This window comes from Malania oleifera, chromosome 11, assembly GCF_029873635.1.
Source record: "Malania oleifera isolate guangnan ecotype guangnan chromosome 11, ASM2987363v1, whole genome shotgun sequence".
In the NCBI taxonomy this organism is placed as follows: Eukaryota; Viridiplantae; Streptophyta; class Magnoliopsida; order Santalales; family Ximeniaceae; genus Malania; species Malania oleifera.
The window spans coordinates 39,652,351-39,676,812 of NC_080427.1; the positions used below are offsets into that span (position 1 = coordinate 39,652,351).

Here is a 24,462-nt window from a genome sequence, read left to right on the forward strand (position 1 = left end):
TTGGTTCCTATACTTATTTTCTTCGATTTTGGTCCGAATTTAGCCCGATTCGATGATCGAAAGCTACCACAAGATTTATGGGAAGATTCTCTGCAACATAAGCAGAGCTGATTTTCAGTTTGGAGTATTTTGACAACACTCCAAAACTAGGGTAAGTAGGGTATTTTTAAGTTTCATTAATAATATGGAGTATATAGGGCCGGAATGATAAAATAGCATTCTATTGAAGTTTGGGTTGATAAACTTGGGTTTTTGAATTAGGGTTTGAGTGAGTACCGCAGGCGACGTCTCGGGATTTTCGTGGGCCTAATTTAGGAAATCAAGTAATGGGAAAACGTTTTAGCAGTCCTTTAATTAATTTTAGGACCGATTAAATTCCAGTATAAAATTTTATATATATATATATATATATATATATATTTAGGTATAGTTTTCTGAATGGTAAGACTTTTGGATCAAGGGTGATTTTAATTAAATATATGGTATTTAGGAAAAATCATGTGGCATGGAAAATAACTTTCATAATTAAATGGTCACGAGTACTGCGAGATTATGATATATTGTGTGCTTGTGGTTACTGTTTGGGCTACAAATTCTGCTTGATTGAAAATACTGATCGATTGTGAATACTGTCTGATTGTGTATACTGTGATAAATGTGTGGATGTGCTTGAGTGGTTGGTTTTGTTATCGATATGTATTTTGGTTCATGTAAATTGCGATATAGCTTTGGCAGTTGTATGGGGAGGTCGTTATATCTTACTTGATATAAATCACCATATAGCGTTGGCAGTGGTATGAGAAGGTCGTTATATGGGTATTTATATTAAGGGGGTAAAACATTGGTAGTGAAATGAGGAGTTTGTTTTACCGATTTACTATGAAAGGGAGTGTGTGTGAATTTATAACCTGTGTGGGTTGAGAAACTTGTGTAGTAACCTATGTGATTGATAGTCCTGTGTGGACCAATATTGTGTGGATCGTGTAATCTGTGTGATGTTAGTCCTATGTGGACCTTGTATTTTGTGTGGGTGTGAATGAAGACTTTGTGAATAATCTTGTGTGGATGTGGGTCCTATGTGGACTATGACACTTGTGCATGTGGATATGGACCCTTTGTGGGTGTGCATGTAATATGTGTGTATCCTATGTGGATTGGTTGTGACATGTGTTTACATGTGGATCTTTGTGAAATGTTAGCCTTGGATGCGTGTAACTTTAATTACATAAGTATTTATGGTAAAGTAGAATACTCCACTCGAGGGCTTGCTGAGAAAGGTGAGTGCCCTGGTAATATTATGTGGTACCAGAGAAGAGGAAAACTACTTGTATAGGTGAGTAATCTTCCCTATTCTTGGAAACTTTGCATGGATACATAACTCGAGGGCTTACTGAGTAAGGTGAGTACCCTAGCATTAGTGTTAGAGCAGAAGGAAGCTACTTGTATGAGCGGGTAGTCTTGCCTATTCTTGGGAATTCTCAGTAAAAATAATTATGAATGTATGTAGGTTATCATTTGTCAGTGATGTAATTGATGAGGTGGATTCTTTGGTGCTAATGATATTGAATAATAGATGATTATTTTTGTATATGTTAAACTCTCTGCCACACACTGTTTATAGTTTTTTCTTCCTTACTAAGAGGTGTCTCACCCCGTCGAATTATTATTCTTTTCAGGTCATTTAGGTGATCGAGTTTAGAAAGCTCTAGGGCGGGGTTTAGTTGTGAGTGTTTAAAGGAACAAGTTTATATACAATTTTTTATGTTAAAATTTTCCTAGTTATGTAATATGGAGGATTTTGTATACCCTTTTGTGGGTTTGTTTATATATGTATATAGAACTCTGGTATTTTATTTGAGGTTGTTTATGAAATTCTGTTGCGTATGGTTTTAGAGACACCTAATTGGTCTCATAACACCCTAGGCCCACTTGGCAGGTTCAGGGCGTTACACATAACATTGGAGGATAAACCTGATTATATGAAGGAGGTAGACTGGAAGCAACTGAATCAAACAACTTAGTTATTCCTCATGAAAGATGTCGAGTATGACGTCATAAGAGAAAACATTTATAGCCAAGACGCTATGGCAAAATCTGGAAGACAAATACATGATGAAGATCGAGCATCTGAGATAGGCTACATTTGAAAAAGAAGCTCTTTCGATTTCAATACAAGGAGGTATATCTATGATTGATCATTTGAATGTTATGAACAAACTACTGGCTGATTTGTTAAATTTAGATGAAGAAATTAAAGATGAAGATAAAGCTATTATTTTTCTAAGCTCCTTTCCTGATCCTTATGAGCATTTTGTAACCACCATAATGTATGTGAAAGATACTCTTTCTTAATTTTAATGATGTCTCTGATGCATTGATGAATCATGAAGTCCATAAAAAGGATAAAGATGTTGAAAGTAATGCATCAGAAGCTATGGTGGTACAGGAGAGGTCCAAAAACCGAAAAACATGCAAAAGGAACAACTCTCGCCCCAAATTAAGAGTAGTTTCCTCAAATGGAAGAAGATTCCTTGCTAAATATGAATGCGGATATTGTCACAACAAAGGCCATTGGAAAAAAGATTGCCCTAAATTGAAGCACAAGTAGAAGTAGAATGCGAGTACCAGCACAAGTGCTAATGTGGCTGATGAATCTGATGAGGATATAGACATAACACTTATCTCCACAACAGAATGTTAGTTTGATGAATGGATACTAGCTAGATTCAGGATGCACCCACCATATAATGTACAATAAAAGCTATTTCACTAGTCTTGAAATAGTAGGTGGTGGAAAAGTACTCATGGGAGACGACCATCCATGGCAAAATAAAGGAATTGGTAATGTCCCATTAGTGCTGCAAAATGGAACAACTCTACAAATGTCAGGTATGTAACTGGTTTGAAAAATAGTTTGACCTCGGTACTAGGTTATTTAGATTCCAAATGATTCAAAATCACCATTGAAAATGGAATTATAAATTAAGGTGATTAAAGGTGTTCTTGTTGTTTTAAAGGGCACAAAAAGAAATAACTTTTATTTTTTGTAAGGACACATAGTTGTGGGTGGAGCCAACACTACTGTGGAAAAATTAGAAGGAGACACTTATGATACTACAAGGCTTTGGTACATGCGACTTGGACATGCCAGTGAAAAATCTATGTAAGGACTGGAAAAACAAGGCTTGTTGAAAGGTGCTAAAACTTGTAAATTAGAATTTTTTGAACATTAATTGTGTGCTTGGAAAACAAACAAGAGTGAAGTCTGGTACTACTGTCCACCAAAAGAAAGGCATTCTTGACTATGTACATACTGATGTGTGGGTTCCCACTAAAACTCAATCATTAGGTAGCAAACATTGGTTCGTCACTTTATTAGATGACTTCTCTAGAAGAATTTGGGTGTATACCATGAAGCATAAAGATGAAGTCCTGAACGTGTTCTTAGCTTGGAAGAAGATGATTGAAACTAGACAAGAAGAAAGATCAAGGGCCTATAATCAAACAATGGTGGAGAATACAAGTCTGATCCATTTCAAAAGTTTTGCAAAGATGAAGGAATTAGGAGGTATTTCACTGCAAAGGGAACTCCACAACAGAATGGCATAATAGAAAGAATGAATCACACTTTGCTAGAAAAGGTGAGATGCATGCTATCCAACACTGGTTTGGGTAAGGCATTTTGGGCTGAAGTTGTTACATACGTTAGCTATATTATCAACAGACTGTCATCCGCAGTACTTGAAGGAAAAACACCCATTGAGGTATGGACTAGAAAACCTGCTACTATTAATGATACCTTATGTATTTTTGGTTGTCCATCTTATTACCATGTAATAAGTGTTGGAGGCTCATAAATGAGTATTATAGATTTTGGAATTTCAAAGAATTTCTCCTAATTAAGATTGCTAATCCTCTTGCTAATTATTCCAAATAAAGGGGTATTTATAGACTTCCTAAAAAATATGACCGTTTAGGATACAAATGGAATAATTATAAAAGTTTTAATATTATTAAAATAAATTAACCTCGATTAAAAAATATTAACTGTGGTAAAAACAGGTGGCAACTCGAGAGCACCGGTTAACCGAGCCAAGTTCGTAGACCGAAGTTCTTGAGGTTTGGTCGACTGGACATTAAATGAACTAGGAGTTCGGTCGACCGGACTTATAAGTCCAAGGGCGATTTTCCCTTTTTGCAAGGTTCGGTCGACCAAGGTCAATTTGAACTTCCTTGGTCGGTCGACCAGACCGTTGAGTTCCCATACGTGGGAACTCGGTCGACCAGGGTGGTGATATACAAATTATACTTGGTTGACCAGGAGGTCAATAAAGTTGATTCTTGGGGAGTTCGGTTGACCGGGGTCAAATGAACTATGCGAGTTCGGTCGACCGGCTTGTGGTCAACCAGTTGACCCCATCCAAGTTCGATCGACTAGGAGCTTTCTGTACATAGGGGGTCAGCCAACCGAGAGTGCATACTTAGTGTTTTTCGGTCCTGTTTTAAGCACTCAATAACCCATTTCAAATAATCATTCATATACGTACATGAGTGAGTGTCCTAGGGTCATTTCTAAGTCTTTTTGAAGACACCAAAAAAATTCGGTGTCAGTCATCTTTTTAAGGCCATTTTCATTTTGAGCTTACCTCACATACCATGCAGGTGATGTACAAAAATATTACATGTCAGACCCTATTTACTATTACAGACCCTTTGCATAAAAGTGAAATACAATACAACAGAAATTGGGTCTTCAACTTCAATCTCTCTTTGCGCATTATGATCTGTCAATTAGAGTTCCTGCACATAACCTCAAACACCCATTAAATATAACATGTATTTGTCATTATCAAAACTGGGCGTGACCTATAAGTTCAACACAACTTTCTTACATGGAGATCTTGAAGAAGAAATTTATATGACGCAACCAGATGGCTTCAAGACAAAAGGAAAAGAAAACTGGGTGTGCAAGTTGAAAAGGTACGGTCTTTGTATGGTTTGAATCAAAAGAATCTCCAAGGCAATGATACAAGAACTTTGATCAATTTATGAAAGATCATGGCTACATAAAAAGCCAATATGATCATTGTGTTTATCTTCAGAAATTGAATGATGGTTCTTTCTTATATTTGCTCTTATATGTTGATAATATGTTGATTGCAGTCAAAAGTACGAAGGAGATTGAAGAATTGAAGATAAAATTTGAGATGAAAAATCTCGCTTGGTGAAGCCAAGAAAATTCTTGGAATGGAAATCACTCGTGACAAGGAAAAGGGTGTTGTGTGCCTAACCCAGAAGCAATATTTGAAGAAGGTACTACAACAATTTGGCATGAAAGAAATTATAAAAGCATTAAGTACTCCTCTAGCTCTACATTTTAAACTCAATGCAAAATTGTCTCCAAGAACTGATAAAAAAAGAAGAGATATGGAACGAATACCGTATGCTAGATTGGTGGGAAGTTTCATGTATTTGATGGTATGTACTAGACCTGATATTTCTCAAGTTGTTGGTGTAATTAGTAGATATGTGCAAAATCCATGTAAAAAGCATTAGGAAGCTGCTAAGTGAGTTTTTAGGTATCTTAAAGGTACCACGAATATTAGTTCGAAATTTGAAAAAAATCCTAGTAGTTTAGATAACTTTCTTATGGGATATGTAGATTTAGATTATGCAAATGATCTGGATAATAGAAGATCTACTACAGGATATTAGTTTTCTTTGGCAAAGGGACCGGTCAATTGGAGATCTACTTTGCAACCCACAATTGCATTATCTACTATAGAAGCAGAATATATGACAACTCGAGATGCTATAAAAGAAGCCATTTGGATCCATGGTTTGATTGTAGAATTGGGAATTCACCAAGAAAAGGTGATGGTGTACTATGATAATTAAAGTGTTATCCATCTAGCAAAGAATTAATCAGGACTATCATGCTAGAACTATGCACATTGATCTTAGTTATCACTTTCTTAGTGATATAATGAATAATGGATAGTTTCGACTCCAAAAAATAGACACGAAGGAGAATCCCATCGATATGTTGACCAAGGTAGTAAATGGATGTAAGTTCAACCGTTGCTTGAACTTAGCCAATGTTGTAAATGTCCGGAAAAGAATGAAGAGCATGTAGTGAGAGACTTGGGCTGGAGTGGGAGAAACATAGAAGTTAGGATTTTTGAAAGGAAATCTTAAAGATTAGAAAAAACCCCAAATTGGCAGTGAGGGGGAGATTTGTCAGGTAAGTAGAGTCCACCACCAATTTATGGGCCCCACAACAAAATAATTATAAGGAAAAGAAAAGAGAATAGAAGGGAATAGATTGAAAAAGGTGGTAGATGGTGTAAATTTGGTCAAAGAGAGGTGGCAGTTGTTATTACTACAGTACCGCAAAGTACTACTACAATACTCGTATTTTAATTATAAACAAGTTCATCCCATCTCATTTCAATCATCCCCAAAAAGTTAGAATTCTTCGTATTTGAGTGCGGAGAGAAAATTTGAGAGTTCTTTTATATTGTTGTATTTTTCTTATTTGAATTAGTGAATTGCTACTAACTGCTCCATGGTTTTTCTCTTCAAATTGGTGAGTTTTTAACGTAAAATTCTTGGTGTTGTATTTGTATGACTTGTTCTTGATTGCCTTTCTCTATATCAATTCGATCTTGAATTGGGTATAAAATAAGTGATATCAGATAAAATTGAATTTGTTACCATTTACGTATATGTTACTATTCACATATACAAATATTGTTCAACCACACTCCCAATAGGTTCTTAGTATATTCATAAGCTTGAAAATATCTCAAAGCTGAAGATGAGGGGCAACTAAAGGAAATAAAATAATATATGTATCAACGGGACAATAGGGCACATTGAAGTTGTAGCTTAAAGGAAATTAACGAGGTCAAATAGAGAGATCATAACTTCAAAGTAAAGGAGGAAAAATATGGGATATATAACTCTTATAACCCTTCTCAAATTAAAGATACGAGACATTTAATTCCAAATAGGTGCATGTTCTATATTTTTAAAAGAAAATTCTTGGAGATTGCTTCACACCTAACGATGCTTACATGGGAAGATAAGGGGAAGGCATTTAATTGATCATCTTCTATATTCTTGTTGGTCCTTACTTTTTCAATCCCAAACTTAAACGAAGAAAAATATGGGCGATGTAGCTCTTATAAATTTTTTTTTTCAAATTAAAATACCAAACATTTAATATAAAACAGGTGCATGTTACCAAACGGTACTTACATGAAAAGGTAAGGGGGAGATAATTGATAGTCTTTTACACATTGAAAAGATCCTTAGAATACAATATTATCGCCCTATGCAAATTTTTTTCTTACAAGAGATTGAGGTTACGGTTGATCCTGTGAGGTTTGTTGACCACATATACAATATATGTCTTACATGAAATTTATTAACTCAATCTCTCTTTCCTTTTTTTTATCAATTAAAATGTTTGTCAATGAATGAAAGCCAGCTTTAAAGCTTGACTCGTCAAATTGATGTCACCAAAAATCCATGCACGCAGCGACACGTTAGGATGTCCTAAACACAACATATACACATGGAGGATTGACCCAATTCAACAAAAACCTGTACCAATTATTAACATATATATATTAATTAAATAATTAATCAACCACTTACCCTATGCCCACAAACAAGGAACCAGTTAATTAATTGATCAATCTCAGTCAGAAATGGAATAAAATTGATTAATCTCAGTCAGAAAAGGCTGCGTCATCATCACTTTCTCTCAAATCAAAGAAGAAAAATTACCCAGAGAGAAAAATCTTTATAGATAGAGAAAGAGGAAAAATTAATCTCCACTAGATATTTTGGATATACGCTTAGTTAATTAATTAATTAATTGTCTAACTCATCTGAAGGTTTCTCTCTTATCTATACATCACGATCATCCCCATATGGAGAACAAGTAAACATATTTCAAGTGAAAGAGAGAGAGAGCGGGAAGAAGTTGAATATATGAAGCTGGACCCAATATTGATCTGGGCAAGGAAGATTGAAAATTGAAATATAAAATTGACAATACATAATATATATATATATATATATATATATATATATATATAAGAAGTAAGTAATTAATAAACATTAGTCCTGGCGGGGACGGGACAGCCAGAGGGAGCTGAGAGCCCGAAGGCGGTGGAAGTACTCGGCGATCGCCAGAAAACACCGCGCCGCCTGCCGCGTCGTCAGCAGCTGGTGCAGCCGGTGCAGCGTCTGCTGCCTCAGATTCTCAGCCTGCATCCATGCATAAACTAAAATATTATCAATTTCAATTATTTAACTTTTTTTCTTATTTTTTCATTTGGAGGAAACTATAAAATTCAAATATATAATAAATAAATCAATAAAGCCACTGTAGAAGGCGGACTTGACTGTGATCATGACGATAGTAGCTGAAGTTCTAGGAATGTGCATGATGATATGAATAGGGTTCTAGAAGTTCCATTGCAATTGACAAAAAAGGGACTTGAAATTAGTCACGCCATATGGTGTTGACTGACGTAACTCTGGTGGTTAGCTAGGGTTTGTCAAGTTTAGTCTCGAGAATTCAAGGAGATTAATGCATGTGGGTTTCTTCTTTCATTTTCATTATTCTATACATGTATAATTTTGTCTCTCATTGGGGTAGGTTGTCTACAAAACTTAAGTAATTACCCTTTTGGTTTAATTATTCTGTGGAATTTGATAGCGCTTCTGAAATTGATATTTTGGAAGTATTCAGACTTGTACGAGACTTATTGATCAATATTTATAGAGTGAGTTGTTCCTAAAATATTTAATTAACTCTTTTGGTCTAATTACTAAGTGGATCTTCAAATTGATATTTTTCGAGTATTTGGGCATACACAGGGAGTCAGGGGTTAGGTGTGTTACCAAGATATTTTTAGGAGACTAATTTCAGAAAGTCTATTAATTTTTCAGATATATATTGGTAAATATTAATTTTGAGGCTTACTGAGTTTGGACTACAAAACGAGATCGAAAGAGTCCATTTTTCATACTAAACATCTTTTCATCCTATAAATTTATAATTTGAGATCCCTAACATAAAGTTCTCTTTTAGAATGTCTTCTCTATAATGATACACACGATAAACAAGCAGTATACAAAACACATAGAACGATCAAAATGTAATACTTTACTAGCAACCTAGCACTTGTATATACATGTCAATGTGTGTGAGCAAGCAAACTTTACATTGTTAGATAACAAACTCATATCCCTCGCTAGCTAGCATGCCACATTTTTTTTTTTTTTTTATAATCCAGAGACTCCAGCCGTCATTGCACCACTTTGGATACTATGGTGCAGCACCAAACCCGGGGGGTTGAAAGTTGTCAACTCATTGACGCATTCCTATAATTTACTAGTATAATGCCTCAAGGGGGAACCAAACCCGCGACCTTAGGGCCACCAAAGTCACAAGCCGCCCTTACTACTTGAGGTAGGCCAGCTAGACCGCTAGCATGCTACTTAGTATCCAAAAACAAGTTAATGCAATGATAAAAATACTTAAATTTGATTTATTTGAAATATTTTAATTAAATATTCTAACTTCATATTCGTGAGCTTCATATTCAAACTTTGGATTTTGAATTGTACTAATTTGGATAAAATATGAAATAAAATTATATTAAATTCTATATGTTTAGATTCAAACAAATCCAAATTAATCCAAACTTGTAAGTTTGATCAAAGTTTAAATTTGATAAGCAAGTTGGGAACAAAACAAAGCTTTATTGTTCAACAACTAAAATCACTTTTTTCCCAACTTTTGCTCAAGCCCTATAAAAAGGTATGAGCAAACTTAATAATACTGAAGTAATTAGCAAACTATTATCAACTATTTATCAAATGTTATCATCTGCCTAGCTGGGGTAGTTCAAGTGATAGGAGCGACTTGTGACTTTGGTGGCCCCCAAGGTCACGGGTTCGATCGCCCTTAAGTTATTACGCCAGCGAATTAGTAAGGGAACATTAATAGGTAGGCGGCTTTCACCCCTCCCCTTGGATTTGGTGTCGCATCATAGTATCCAAAGTAGTGCGATGGTGCATGGCTGGAGTCCCCGAGTTATCAACAAAAAAAAAAAAAAAAAACCTATTTATATCAAATATAATATTCCTCATCATTGTTCTAGATTTGACTAAAGATTGGAATTATATTAATCTAGAAAATTAAGAAACCTAACTACTTCAATAATTTCAAAAAGTTCCAAACCCCTTATCAACCCAATAATTAACTAATATATATATTGAATTCTACCATTTGAACTAAGAATTATTCTTTTCTAATCACCTAATCCTCCATTATCTTTTGAATAAAGTCATGGGAATGGCTTTACTAGCCAGGTACATCGCCTTGACTGGCACCATGTATAACTATTCTATATTCTTTCTCCGTCAGTCTCACATGCATTCATATGATATACAAAATGTGCATTCTCTAAGTAGGGAATTTGCCACCAAACTTTTAATATTAATTACCTAAACAAACGATATGTTTGAAAACATGAATTTCATTATTAAGATTTCAATTCTATAAATTTTGGCCAAGCTCAATATAATTTATATTATATTTTATAAAAATTTATACAAAAAATTTCTAAACTCTCGGACAACTATCAATATATATAAACAAATTTAAGTTATCAGAAAATAATTTTTAAAAATTCTAGAATTCCAATTTTGTCACCTTTATTCTTTCAATAAAAATTAAAAGATGGTGATACAAAGTATGACGGATTTATATTTTTTTACTTTTGTATGTATATGTATATGTGTATATGGTGAATTTGTAATTTGTCATTGTCAATTCACGTGGCATATAGTTTAATATTAAAAGAAGATTCATAAACTACTTTATGGAGAGGGAAAAAAAACATCTTAAGGGAAGAAAATAAAATATTCATCTAGTAGGCCCTATATGGCGAGTTTTTTTTTTTTTAAATAGACCAAACATGAGAAGGGATGATGAGATGATGATGATATATATGACGATGGATCCAAGGTCTATGAAGTAGGTCTATGAAGTCTTAAAGTCAAAGCCAATTTGACAACATGTCATGCCATGCATAACATCAGTAGTTATGGGCCAATATAAACCATGGTCTCTAGCAAATGGGGCCCTTGTCCTATGGAGCTATGGCACAAATGTTTTCTTGTTTTATTTTTTAAGTGATTTGCATTAAAGAATTATTCTATTTAAAAAATTTTAAAATATTGTACATGCAATAGGAGCTAAATTAAACTAGGGTGCCCTTAATTAAAAACGGGTAGTTTGATTTCATGTTAAGTTACTAAATTTTGTCAAAAATTTAAACTGTTAGTTCATGAGACAATGTATTTTAAACTTGTCAGTATTTAAGGTTCATGTTAGAGAGCTCATTCTCAAAACCTAAGTATTAAGGAGAGAGGGTTAAGAGGATCTTATACTGGATTTGAAATTGTTCACAGAGACGATGTGAGACTGAGACTGGACATACATTAATACTCCCCTCGAGCCCATGGGGGAAATTAGGCAAGGAGAAGTCCAACCCACGGAGGAGTCAAACAGCCCAAGACCCAACTCTAATACCATGTTAGAGAGCTCATCCTCAAAACCTAGGTATTAAGGAGAGAGGGTTAAAAAGATCTTATACTGGCATTGGAACTGCTCACAGAGACGATGTGGGACTGGACATACATAAATATTTCAAGATTTTATTTTATAGTCTAACTATTAATAAGAGCACATAAATTAATTAAGGCTAGGCTAGCATTGATTAGTTTGGGCACGTTTTTGTTTTGAGGAAGCAAACTAGGATACGTTTTTGAAAAATAATGAACAGTGTTTGAGTTTGAGCCTTATATTTTTAGAATAATTTTGCTTGAGGAATTTTCTTCTAGAATTGGTGCCCCAACTTGCTACGACTACACAATTATTTTAATTATCACTAAAAGATGCACCACAAGAGATTTGCCTAAATCCTATCTTAACTTTTTTGAAAAAGAATCCTGGGGGGCACTAGAGTCTTTATGCCAACATATATAATCTACACATGTTTTAGGAATATGATCGGAGAAAAATAGCCAAGGTATAGAATAGTGCGATTATGACAACTTGTGACTTTCAAAATAGTGCTAAATAGAAAAATAAGATACCTTCCATGCCGAGAGAAAGGTGGCTAGGCAGCACTTCCATAATCTAAAATGGATACATTTTAAACCTAAATATATTATCTATGGTTTCTCTTGCATACAAAACTACTCATGACAAGTGTTATCTATGGTTTATCTTCCCATTAAAGGACTCTATGGCCAAAATATATAAAAATCATAAACCTTAACAAAGCTATGCACTCTATTACGATAAGAGTTAACTTAATCAAATAAGAGGCCCTCAGGAGGTCACTTTGGACCTTTCTATTGCTTTTCTTCTCAATCTATAGCCACAAGCTTAACAACTTATTACCGATCTCCCATGGATTCAAAGGTTGAAGTCATTCTTGAACCAAATATTTGGAATCAACAAATGAACAATACTAGAATTATTTTTTCAACTCAATCTATCACAATTTATCCTTAAAAATTGATATTCGTTATTTGATCTTTGCTTTTAAATTCATTGATCCATCACTATAAACAACACTAACACATACTATGTGAGCATTAATTAGTCAATAAAAAAAAGAGATATGTGCAATAGGAATACCAAGGATTGATTAAGGTAATCTAGTTAAAGAAGGCTCCCTTTGATCATGAGACTTTTGAAGCTTCAATGTTGATCTTGGAGAAGATTTGGAATCGAGTTGCAATAGTTAAGAATAAGGAATGAAGTATCCCTTGGTATTTCAATTTTGGACATAGATAAAAAATTTCAAGATCAATTACTTAACTTCATAAGGCCGTCAAAGTCTCTCATGTTAACTTAGAGCCCCTCAAGTTGTCAAAGTTTCATGTGATTCACCCATAGGTTTGTTCAAGCATTGCGCATGGAGCCTTCAGGCTTTCCACATGTCCCTCATGAACTTGGATCCTTTAAGCCACTAAGGTTTCATACACATAGAGCTCTTAGGTCATCCAATTAAGCATCAAAACAAAGCCTTTATTTGTCTAAGTTTCCTTTAATTTCTAGTTTGAAACCCTAGATATCAAAACTTCATGCCAACCTAAAGGTTATCCATAGCACTTAGTCCTCAAGGATCCATGCATTGGGGCTTCTCATTGTTTATATCTCCCCAATTTAAGATCACAAGTTGTTGAAGCCTCTATGCTCTCTTATAGCCTTCAGCCCAATGCCACTCATCGATTACCTCTGCCTTGAGTGTTCTCAACTTGCTAGGTCATCTTTCCCATGATCCAAACTCATTAAGTCATTTTACCCTTGAGCTCAACCTCTTATATCATCTTAGCCTTACAATTGAGCTCAGTCCTATAAATATATAAGCTAGCTCAATCTCCCTATAAGAGCTAAGTCATTATAGGTTGATTAATTCTTTAGAAGTACCCCAACCTCCTCTTGAACTGTCTTACAAGTTTTGCCTATCCATATTAACTTGACCACTCAAACCAGCTTAAAATATCAAATCATCCCAATGCATCATATACGAAGTTCAACCTCTTGTGTTCAATTTGGTGCATTTATTTATTAAGCTCAATGTGCTCTACCCAACATGGAGAATGGAGGTTGGGCTAAAAAAAATTGAATCCTTTGAAACATGAAACTAGGCGCAAGTGGAGACTTAGGAAATGATCAAAATACTACTAACCTAAAATTCTTACTAAGTTATAGCAATGACATTCAACATGGTCAAATTGGAGACTAGCAACCATCACGAGTTGCATTAGTTAGAGCTAGTGCTAATCCATAATTAAGCTTTATATATACTTAGGAATCATAATATAATCCCTTAAAAAATACTAGTGGTTAGAACTAGTGAACATTTGACCTAAGGATCAATAATTCAAAAGAACAGGTTCTTTGCACTCATTAGACTTCTGATGATAAACAAGTTGTCCATAGGACCTCGATTTAGAGTGACTAAAGACATAAAAAAGGTGCTAAAACTCAAAATATTCTAACATGACTGTTAGATCAAATCAACAATTATATATATATATATATATATATATATATATATGGTTGGGGAAACTATTTCCTTGTCCCATGACAAAAGATCACCTTAGCCTTAGGGGTAGTGATGCAATAAATATATTAAATGTATAAAATAATGCTACCAGAGTAACAATTCATGATCTTGATTAAAAACTAAGCAAAGTAAGGGCACTTGACAACATCCTAGAGTTTTTCAAGCCTCCATGTGCTCCCTTATGTATAGTAGAAAATTAGTCATGGCATATAAGGATTCTCTTTCTATTTAAAAGCTTAATTATATGGCTCAAAGATATAGCAACTCTCTCATTCAACTCTAAATTTTTCCCCTACTCTTTGAAAAAGCAATCTTAAGCACCAAAAAATCTTTTGGAAGCCACTAAGATAGGCCTCCAAAAGGGCTTTCTTCTTTACTATTGTTTCAAAGATTGGAGTTCTACTTGTTCCAATTTAATGTTGCTTCTAAAAGGTTGCTTGGTCGAAAAATAGATTATGATCCATTGTGTAGCCCATGCCAAATAGTCTCTCAACGTGTAAAAAAAAACACATAAAATATAATAATTAAATTATTGACTCTCATTTGCATTAAATAAACGCTACATATGAATTAATTGAGAGGAAAGAAAGTTATACGAATAAATAAATTTAATATATTAAAATTTGGAAGGAATGAAGCTAATAACTAAGTAAAAGACATACCTGTCGAACAAAACTTTCAAGGGCAGAGAGCTTGTTCATGGCCATGGCCATTTGGCCCATGTAGTTGGCCATGTTAGGAGGGCAACTCAAGGCGTCAGAAGCTATGGTGTCTGAGAGCGAGTGGTTCAGCGCTTCTAGCCCTTGTGTCAATGCATCCTCTGCCTCTTGCGTCGATTGTTGCAATCCATATATTCCCAACAATTGTTGTTCCGTTAATGGCTCTATTTGAGTTGATACTATCTGCATCATTGTATGTGTGCGTTGTGCCCATCACATTAATCATTCATCAAAATTCAAACATATAAATATTCATTGTTATTTAGTATAAAGAATAATCGTGCAAATTAATTAATGTAAATATAAAATAGACACATATACACACACACACACATATAGAGAGAGAGGGAGAGGATAATATTTAACTTTTTGATTTTGACGTTTAGGACTACATGTGTCGTGGCCACTAAGAGGAGTGGGCCTCACAAGTGTCTGGCATCCCAAAGTCACAAAATTTATCACAACTTACGTGCACATACACATGTATACCTAACTCATTTAGGGACGGGTTAGAGTACTCTTATAGCTACTTATAAGAGGATGAAAATTGAGCGAATGCCCTTCTGCCCTACATATGGTATTATTCAAGTGTTGTAATGCATTGTTATGAAATATATATAATTTTGAGGAAACACACAAATTAAAAAAAGGCATGGACAATATTTGATCGTGTTTATTATTATTCGCTCAAGGATATGAATTTTTGCTTTTGTGAATTAGATGGGTTCTAAAGAACACCATAACATGCTTATTTAGAGGAAGGTGGAAATTAAGCAAAAGCCCTTGTATATGGGATTACCCAAATCTTGTAATGGATTCAAATACCAATTGTTATTAGAAAATTCAAAACACATGTATATAATTCCACACAATCTAAAAAGTACATGTATAATGCTTGTTCGTGTTTATTATTAATCACTCAATGGTATGAAAAAATAATAGAAATTCAGAGAATGTTCTTTCGTATTTTTGTGAATTAGTCTGGGTTCTAAAGAAGAATGGAATAACATGCTTATAATTTTCTTTATTATAAAAAATAATAATAACACACACACACACACACCTCAGTACACCTATATTTAATATGGGTGGGTAAAATTGAACATGGGTTAAGTTCTGCAGAAAGTTGGAGGGAGATGGAGGGTTTTAATTCTTATATTTATTTGCTACAAACCAAACAAGAAGATGAACTTGAGAACAAACCGTAGAGTTTGTTTCTACTTTTCAACCGAGAGAGAGAGAGAGAGAGAGAGAGAGAGAGAGAGAGACTTTTTCTCTCTCTCTTTCTATCACTTTCTTGCAGTTTCCATCACTTTCTCTCTCTGTGAGTTGCTTTCGTAAGACACGAGTGATCCGGAAGAGGAAGTAACAGACAGGGCTTTAGGCGTCGGACCCAAATGATACCTAAGGATACCACTTAATGGAAAAACCTTCACGAAATCTTTCGTCATTCTTTTGATCTTAATTATGTGATCTGCATGCACAACTGCACCGACAGCAAGTTGCCCACACACCCAGTCTAATTCAGTACTACTACGACGTCGTATTTACCACGATACCCCACAACCTCTTTTGTTCTTCGTTATCCCTATATAACTCAGCTCCTGCATGCCCTATCTCATCATGATCATATGTCGGAATCCTAAGGTTGTGTTTCGGCCAAAGATTTTATTTGAAAGAAAAAAGGAAAGTGAAAAATAAGGAAGAAACTCAATTTTTATTATATTTTCTTTATATTTATAATGCGTAAAATTAAATTTTTGTTTATGAATTTGATATATATATATATATTTTTTTTTTCTTACTTTTCTTGATAACCAAAAATAAAAACGTAAATTCCCTAATATTTTCTTTTCTGTAATATTTTCTAAGATCCAAATGATGCCTAAAGGTCTTATTTCAAAATTAATGTGTTCAAAATCTTATGCGGTGCACTTGCTTTAAGTAAGAATATCTTCAATTGTGAAAATTGATTTCTATTCTATATTCTCAATTATTACCAAAAAAAAAACTTTCTTTGTTTCAATTTTTTAAATATTTATGTAGAAAAATTGGAAATCAATGGAAAATATTTTAAAATTTTATGCAGTTGGCTTTTGTAATTATTGGAAAATCTGAAAATAAAAAATAAAAACACCTTTTTCAAACTAATTAAGGGGCTTAGCAGAATATAAGCTTCAAAAATATTACATTTTTCAGGAGTTGTATTACGAAAATCTTCCAAGAAAAAAAAATGGTGCATACCCTAGATGTAGAGTTATATATTTTTGTAATTTTTAGAAGATTTTTAGGATACAATCCTAAAAACCGATCAACTCATGTCGTCCCTTTCCAAGTAAGAATTTTAGATTTTAAATTTAGATTTGTGTTGAATTAAGCAAAACTCAATACAATTTTATACTATATTTTATTAAAATTTGCATTCTTTAATTCACAAAATCAAATCAAGAACTTTTGTTTTGGGTATGCTTAACGCATGACATTCCATCTGTTCGTATGCTTTTGTCTGTTTATTGTCAAAGTGATTCAACTAAACTATATAAGTTAATCAATTAACTAAAAAGCATGGGGTACGTGTATATATGTTGGGGTTAGGTGGGTAGCTAGCTAGTTGGAGACGTACCTTGAGGAGCTCCGAGGGCCGGAAACCGCCGATCCACAAGAAGCAGCGCTCGGCGGGGGTCTTCCACATGCCGGAGACGAGGTGGAAGACGTCGGACTTGGCCACCATGGACTTGAGGTTGATCATCTCGTCGAAGTGGACCAGGCAGTTGTCCACGTACAGCCGCAGCTCATTCTCCGGCAAGTGCTCCTGAACCGCTGCCCTCAGCTCGCACATCAGCCGGTGGTGCTCCTCCAGCCACCTCGTGTACTCCATGTCAAACACCACCGCATCTGCATGCATGCGTGCCCCCAGTACGTTAATTAATTGATCATTTCTTTCATTTTTTATTTCATTTTAAGCAGAAAAATTATTAAATACACCAAATATATGTATATATATATATATATGTCATATATTTTAACTAAATTAAATAACTTTTTTATTCATGACAATCAAATTAAGCTAGCATAATATATACACTCCGCGTGCCAAATATTTTCTGATGTTACCTGAGCTTAAGTTGTTGATGCCCACGGGAAGTCCCTGGTCTCCACCTAGAAGAGGTCCTCCACCATAAAACACGCCCTAATAGAAAAAGCCCACATGCATTTTTATCATTAGATTTCGAAAAAAACATTCAATCTATAAATTTACATTTTAAAGCTTGATCGATTATGATGTATGCACAAAAAAAATATTAATTAGGTATACTGGGAATATACAATTGAAATTAATAATGAAATTATATTGAATTTGGTGTATACACTTTAGTATATTTAATATATATATATATGTGTGTGTGTGTGTGTGTGTGTGTGTGTGTGTGTGTGTGTGTGTATGTGATAGTACCTGAGTTCTAGCACGTTGAAGCTCCTGCTCAAGTTGAGTAAGCCTGATCCTGCTGGATTCTAGCTGCTGAACATAAGCCTGTGATACACCAGAACTAATCAAGAGCATGATGGATGCATATACAGACATACATTCATATATATATATATATATACACATATATATGAGAGGGAGGGGGAGAGAGAGAGAGAGAGAGAGAGAGACCTTTTTTCGTAGTCTACTTTTCCTAGCTGCCTCTCTATTCTGAGCAAGTCTTCTCAAAGTCTGCGTGTATATAACATATATATATATATATATATATAAAAACATGTATGTATTAGGAGTAATAAGAAATTTAAAGTACAAACTGCAGAGAGATTTATTAACAGAGAAGGGGACCTTGGGATCTGGGGTTTTGGGTGCGTCTTGCTCAGAACTGGATGTTGGGCCTCTGCGGTTTCCTTCTCTCTGCACCACCACCCAAATCAACAATTAATTCATTGTAGTTAACAATTAATATATATTTATATATATATATATATATATATATATGGATCAAAAGTATGAATATTTTGAAGTGTATATATGTATTTACTTTGACGGCTTTAGAAGGTTCGGGGTGATGAGGGGCAGAAGCGACGTTGTTTCGGGGGTTGGCCTCCATGGGCGGCGGCTGATCTGATGATCTCTTTGAACCACAGCTGGCCGCTGCAGCTTGATGAGAAACTACTCCTCCAGTTCCACTCCCCTACCAAATTCAAATTTAACAACCACCCCCCTCCCAATTTATATATTTATATAACCAAAGTAAAAAAAGCATACAATATACATATAGAAATAAACTTTCTAACACACCAACAGGCCAAAATAATCAATAACTATATATATATGTAGAGAGAGAGAGAGAGAGAGAGAGAGGGGGGGGGGGGCGAGGGAGAGATAGTCAATGGCTATTTCCTGTATAGATGAATATATATATATATATATATATATATATGAGTTTGTGTACCTGCTTATTGGTAGATGGGTCTACGTGCATAGGCTGAGAAGGGAAAATGTTCAAAGTCGGAGGTCGCATTCCACAATTCTCTGCGCCCACTAATACATACACACCCATCAATATAGTTTATCTTTTACTATAACCATTTTTTCATTCATTTGAACTCATTGCAGATAGAGAGAGCTTAGAGAAAAAGAGAGAGAGAGAGAGAGATGAGGGGAAAGAATAATTTGTATAAAGGAATCAGATTGTATATGCATATATCAGAGAGCATGCATTTAATTCGTAGCTATCTGCCATAAATTGAAACAGAAGAAAGAAAGGAAGAAGAAAGCAAAAAGAAAGAAAACAGAAGAAGAAATAATTTTTCTTTGGGGGAATCGAGTAAAAGAAACATTTTGCATATCGCGAAATTAAATGATGAAAATCAGGATGGGAGGAGAGGGTTCGGTCAAAGAAAGTACAAAACAGATTTAATCCGTTGAACATGCTTTCCCCATGACCCCTGTAGCCCACCTTTTTCCCTTACACAGAATCTCCCAACCCACCAAAAGTAAATCAATGGAACCAAAACAAAAATTAAACCCACTCTTCTTCTAATTGTTCACACCAAATACCAAAAACAAAAACAAAAACAAAAACAAAAAACTATTAAAACCAACCCCTTTTAGTTGATCTTCTTTGATCTTCTCTAGACAAAAGATTTAGAGAGAGAGAGAGAGAGAGAGAGATGGAGAGAGAATTACGTCTTTGCTGATCGTAATGGAGAGGGTGATGGGCGGAGCTGGGATCTGCCGGCGGCGGAGCCCCGCCATCAAGGTAGAGGAAAAGGGCTTGATCTAATTCCCCTAAGTCATAAGCCGCTGCCTCACCACCGTCTTTGCTTCTGCTGGTGATCACGGTGCCCACCCGAAAAAAAAAACAAAAACAAAAACCCAAAATACAAACATAAAAAATAAAAACTTACACAGTACGATACGCACATAAAATTATATATAAATATATGTATATATAAATCTAACATGAGGTTTGCTGCGGTGACGATGGAGGAAGAGGATGACGACTGCTGCATCATTCCGTAAGGAATCTGGTGATGGTGATGATGATGAAGCTGATCAGTACTGCCTTTGTTATTTGTATCAGCGGCGGCGGCCATGAAAGGAACTCCCACAACGTGCTTCGTCTCTGTGTCGGCCGTCCAAAAGCCCATCAATGGCGGAACACCCAATAGTACTTCTTCGATCGACTGTATTTCTCTTGCCGGCGGTGCTAGTGGAGATCAGTCTCTGATCTCACCATCATGCATCTGAGAATTATAAGGAGAGAGAGAGAGAGAGAGAGAGAGAGAGAGAGAGAGAGAGAGGGTTGGGGAGTCGGTTATTAATATTATCGAGAAAGGGCGGATGTAACAGGATAAAATGACCAGAATGGAAGAACCCAAAAGAAGAAAAAAAAAAAGAGAAGAAAAGAAGAAACAGATTTGAATGCTCAGATGCAAAAGACAAATCTGTCTCTCTCCTCTCTGTCTCTCTCTATCTCTCTCCTTCTCTCCAGAGCCTTACGACTTTTTGCAAACCAAAATTTTTACTTTCTCTCTCTAAAGCGCCCACACTTTCTCTCTCTAAGAACGGGGCTTTCGGGTTTCGGCTTCCTTGTCCGAGCATCTCTTCTTTTAAAAATAAAAAAATATATATATTTTTCATAACGAAATGACGGATATGCCCCTGGGCTTTGGGAGAATGGCAGGGGGAAGGTCGTTTCATGCAGGGGCTTTGCTTTGCTCCACGTAGGGTTTGCGTGTGAGAGGGCGCGTGCGTGTGCACACGTGTCATGTGTGCCTGGGAGCACGACTTCTGTATGGACCCATCCTACGCTGACCTACCGACCCCTGCCACGTGTACGTGCTCATTGCCTCGATCGTATGCTCGCTCGCTCGCTCGCTCGCTCGCTAGCTAGGTAGCTAGTGCCTACTTTAATTCTTCTCTTAATTTTTTTAATTTATGTAATACAAAGAGAATAAAAAATTGAGGAAAAAAAATAATTGAACCTTTTAGTTTGTAAGTGACCAAGAAAATAAATCATGAAAAATGAAAAAAAAATGTAGTATTTTTCATAAATTTATTTATTTTAATGCATCTATATATAATTAATTATTTTCTTTTAAAGCTGTCCGTAAATTATGACATATAATTTTATTTAATTATAAATAGATAGAAAGTAAGAATGTACACACACAAACTCTTTACTCACAACAGTAATACTACACTTAACTACTAAATATCACACTTTTTCTTATCCATTACTTTAAATAATTGTATTATATACATAGTACAATACCCACAAAGCAGTGGCTATATATATAGTAGGTAAGTGTAGCATTAGTGTTGCTTAGACAATGCTCATTAACTGTTGATTTTTAATTAGGTTGTGTTTGGAAGAACAGATTTCAAGTTTTAAAACTAAATGTGGATTTTGACAAAACTTAATATAATCTCATATTATATTTTAATTATCCAAATACAAGGCATAGGAATTTTTATTATTTGTTGAGTTCATTTTGTTTTGATAAATATTGGATATTTTCCTATTGAAACAAATATATATATATATATATATATATATATATTGTGGTTTTGGCAATCTAATTAATCTTCTTTTTTACCATTATTTTTAAATTTTTAAATATAAATAAAAGATCTATTTTTGAGGGCAAAAAATATGGATATCTCTTAATGTTTCGAAAATTATACACACCTCTCCCAAGATTTCAAAAATTTCTTAACTCCCCCAAAACACTTGATTTTTAAGACATTTATACCCTTCAAAAGACTTCTCTTTTTACCAAATATAAGAAAATATTTACGTATGTTTTTTTTTAGCAAACCACATAAAGGAGTAGCATATAGAATTTTTTAAAATCTTAAGGGTATTCTTGAAATTTTTAAAATCTCAAGGTGTGTCCCTCTGATTGTGAATGCCTCAAGGGAGGTACATATTTTATTGTTAAACCTTTGGTGAGGTCAAAGCTCATTCACTAGCGAAAAATATTTATCTTTTTTAGCTTATTTTTTAATTTTTCTCAAGAGTCATTAATTTGTCTAATGTGTAAAATATTTTTTTTATTTCTATATTTTAAAATAATTGCTAAAAAGACAACTTATTTTTTAATTTTTCAAAATTTGTATAAGATAATATTTTTTAATTTATGCATCATCCATATAAATTAAAATCAAAACGAATTCCATGCTCCGATATACAAAGTAAGAGTTAGAAATTTAGAAAATATTAAAAAATATATTTTTATACTTTTTATATAAATTTTAAAAAAATAATGTTGCATTTTTTCAATTTTTTGAAAAATTATAAATAAGAATAAAACTATTTATGCAAGTAAATATTTCCAAAATTATGTGTTTTTTTTATTTATTTCATATAAATGTTGTAAAATAAAAAAAAAATAGCTAACTTTTTCATAATTTTTTTAAAAACTAAAATGAAAAATAAAAATTATTTTCCACAAATAAGTAGGCTATCAGTGTCTTTTATCCTACTTTTAAATATAATAAAATTATTCAAAATTTTTAAAATTTATAGTCGAGAAATTTTTAAATTTTACAGTTTAATTTATCCTTTTTCACACTATTTTTCATTCATTCCTTAAATGTGATTATATTGGGTTTGGCCTTATTTGTTTCGAGGCGCATTCATTCATCTAATTTGCATGAAAATTCTAGATAACAATCATTTGGTAGTGTTATATTTATCTTTTTAAAAAGATTTTTTTTTTTGGATTTTTAATTTTTTATATTTTTAATTTTTTTTAAAAAATAATAATAATACAATTATGATGACATGTCAACATTACTGTTGATACCATGGGTCATATCCCGGTTTTGATAATGACAAATACTCATGTATTTAATTAATATATAAATCATGTGCATGTCTATATTAGCAAATATATTGATGGCACGTGAAAGCTTAAAGTTGGAAGACCCAATACATGTTGTACTCTATTTCATTATCATTTAAAGGGTCTGTAATAGTAAATAGGGCTTTGATTGTAATAATTGCATGCATCACCTACATGATGTAATGTGTAACTTCGAAATGAAAATGACCTTAGAAAGACGTTAGGGATTAGTCGAGCGACATCGGATTTTTTTGATGTCTTCAAAAAGAACCTAAAAAGGACCCCAGGATACTCACTCATGCATAAACATATATGTTTGATTAATTGAAATAGGGTGATTGTTGGATGAAAAAAGGATTGAAATGCACAAAATGTGCATTTTCGGTCGACCGACCTAGGAAATTCATTTTGGCCCTAGTCGACCGAGACGTTTTTGTATTGCACCAACCTGGTCGACTGAGGGTCCTTGAGAGTTGTCCCAATGGTCTGGTCGACCGACAAGCCTAGTTCAAATCAGCCTGGTCGGCCGAACCTCGGACATACAAAAAATATCCTCGTCCGGTCGACCGAAAAGTTAGTTCATTTCAGTCCCGGTCGACCGAACCATGCAAAAAGGCTTCGAATTTAAAGATCCGGTCAATTGACCTAGGCAGTTCAAATTTGGCTCGGTCGACCGAATCATATGAACTTCGGTCGACCGAAAAGGTTTCTGGTCGACCGGACCTCTTGGGTTGTCCTGAATTTTTTACCATGGTTAATTTTTTAAACAAGGTTAATTATTTGAAAATGATTTAAAACTTTCCTAATAATTTCCAATAGGTCCCCAACGATTATATTTCATGGGATGTCTATATATACCCTTTCATTGGGGATTATTAGCGAGAGATTAGCATATTTGATTAGGAAAAATTCTTTGAAAACCCAAAAACCTATAATACTCATTTTTTAGCCTCCTACACTCATACTTACCTTCTCATACTGATTAAACTCTTTGTAAGTTAATTGAGTGTTTGTGTTGAAAGGTTTGCTCTCCTTGTTTGGTGATTATTTGATATGATTTTTCTTGAGAGCTAAACTTAAGTATTCTTAGGGGACTTTGTTAATAAGTCTCTCATAAGAAGACTTGTATTAAACTTCTGAGTATTGCATATCCATTGCAATATCTTGTGAAGTTTGTATTTGTTTGTGGATTGCAAAATCTCTTCAAAACATTTCCAAAT

At 34.2% G+C, this 24,462-nt stretch overlaps 1 protein-coding gene across 3 annotated transcripts; it reads right to left on the reverse strand.

Moving 5' to 3' along the window:
• Positions 1 to 7,858: 7,858 nt before the first annotated feature.
• Positions 7,859 to 20,872, reverse strand: LOC131167676 (bZIP transcription factor TGA10). 3 transcript variants are annotated; one of them, XM_058126500.1, is made up of 11 exons: positions 20,352 to 20,872; positions 20,076 to 20,218; positions 19,339 to 19,418; positions 18,925 to 19,077; positions 18,729 to 18,797; positions 18,555 to 18,614; positions 18,351 to 18,428; positions 18,011 to 18,086; positions 17,520 to 17,791; positions 14,840 to 15,079; positions 7,859 to 8,283 (listed from the first exon to the last, which is right to left on the reverse strand). In XM_058126500.1, the coding sequence occupies exons 1-11, from the start codon at positions 20,537 to 20,539 to the stop codon at positions 8,134 to 8,136; spliced, it is 1,509 nt and encodes a 502-aa protein (XP_057982483.1). In that variant the 5' UTR covers positions 20,540 to 20,872; the 3' UTR covers positions 7,859 to 8,133. The 3 variants fall into 3 exon arrangements, with proteins under 3 accessions (XP_057982483.1, XP_057982481.1, XP_057982482.1); XM_058126498.1 differs by having other exon boundaries at positions 19,339 to 19,427; positions 20,352 to 20,871; XM_058126499.1 differs by having other exon boundaries at positions 19,339 to 19,427; positions 20,076 to 20,215; positions 20,352 to 20,870.
• Between the last annotated feature and the right edge of the window lie 3,590 nt (positions 20,873 to 24,462).

Bases quoted from the DNA above. Each gene is read 5' to 3' on its own strand.
- LOC131167676 (XM_058126498.1), bottom strand. From the start codon at position 20,539: ATGGGCTTTTGGACGGCCGACACAGAGACGAAGCACGTTGTGGGAGTT. The intron at 20,219-20,351 runs GTTAGATTTATA...CGTGATCACCAG, and splicing joins GTCACCGCAGCAAACCTCAT to CAGAAGCAAAGACGGTGGTG. The intron at 18,429-18,554 runs GTCTCTCTCTCT...GGTGTATCACAG, and splicing joins AAAGTAGACTACGAAAAAAG to GCTTATGTTCAGCAGCTAGA.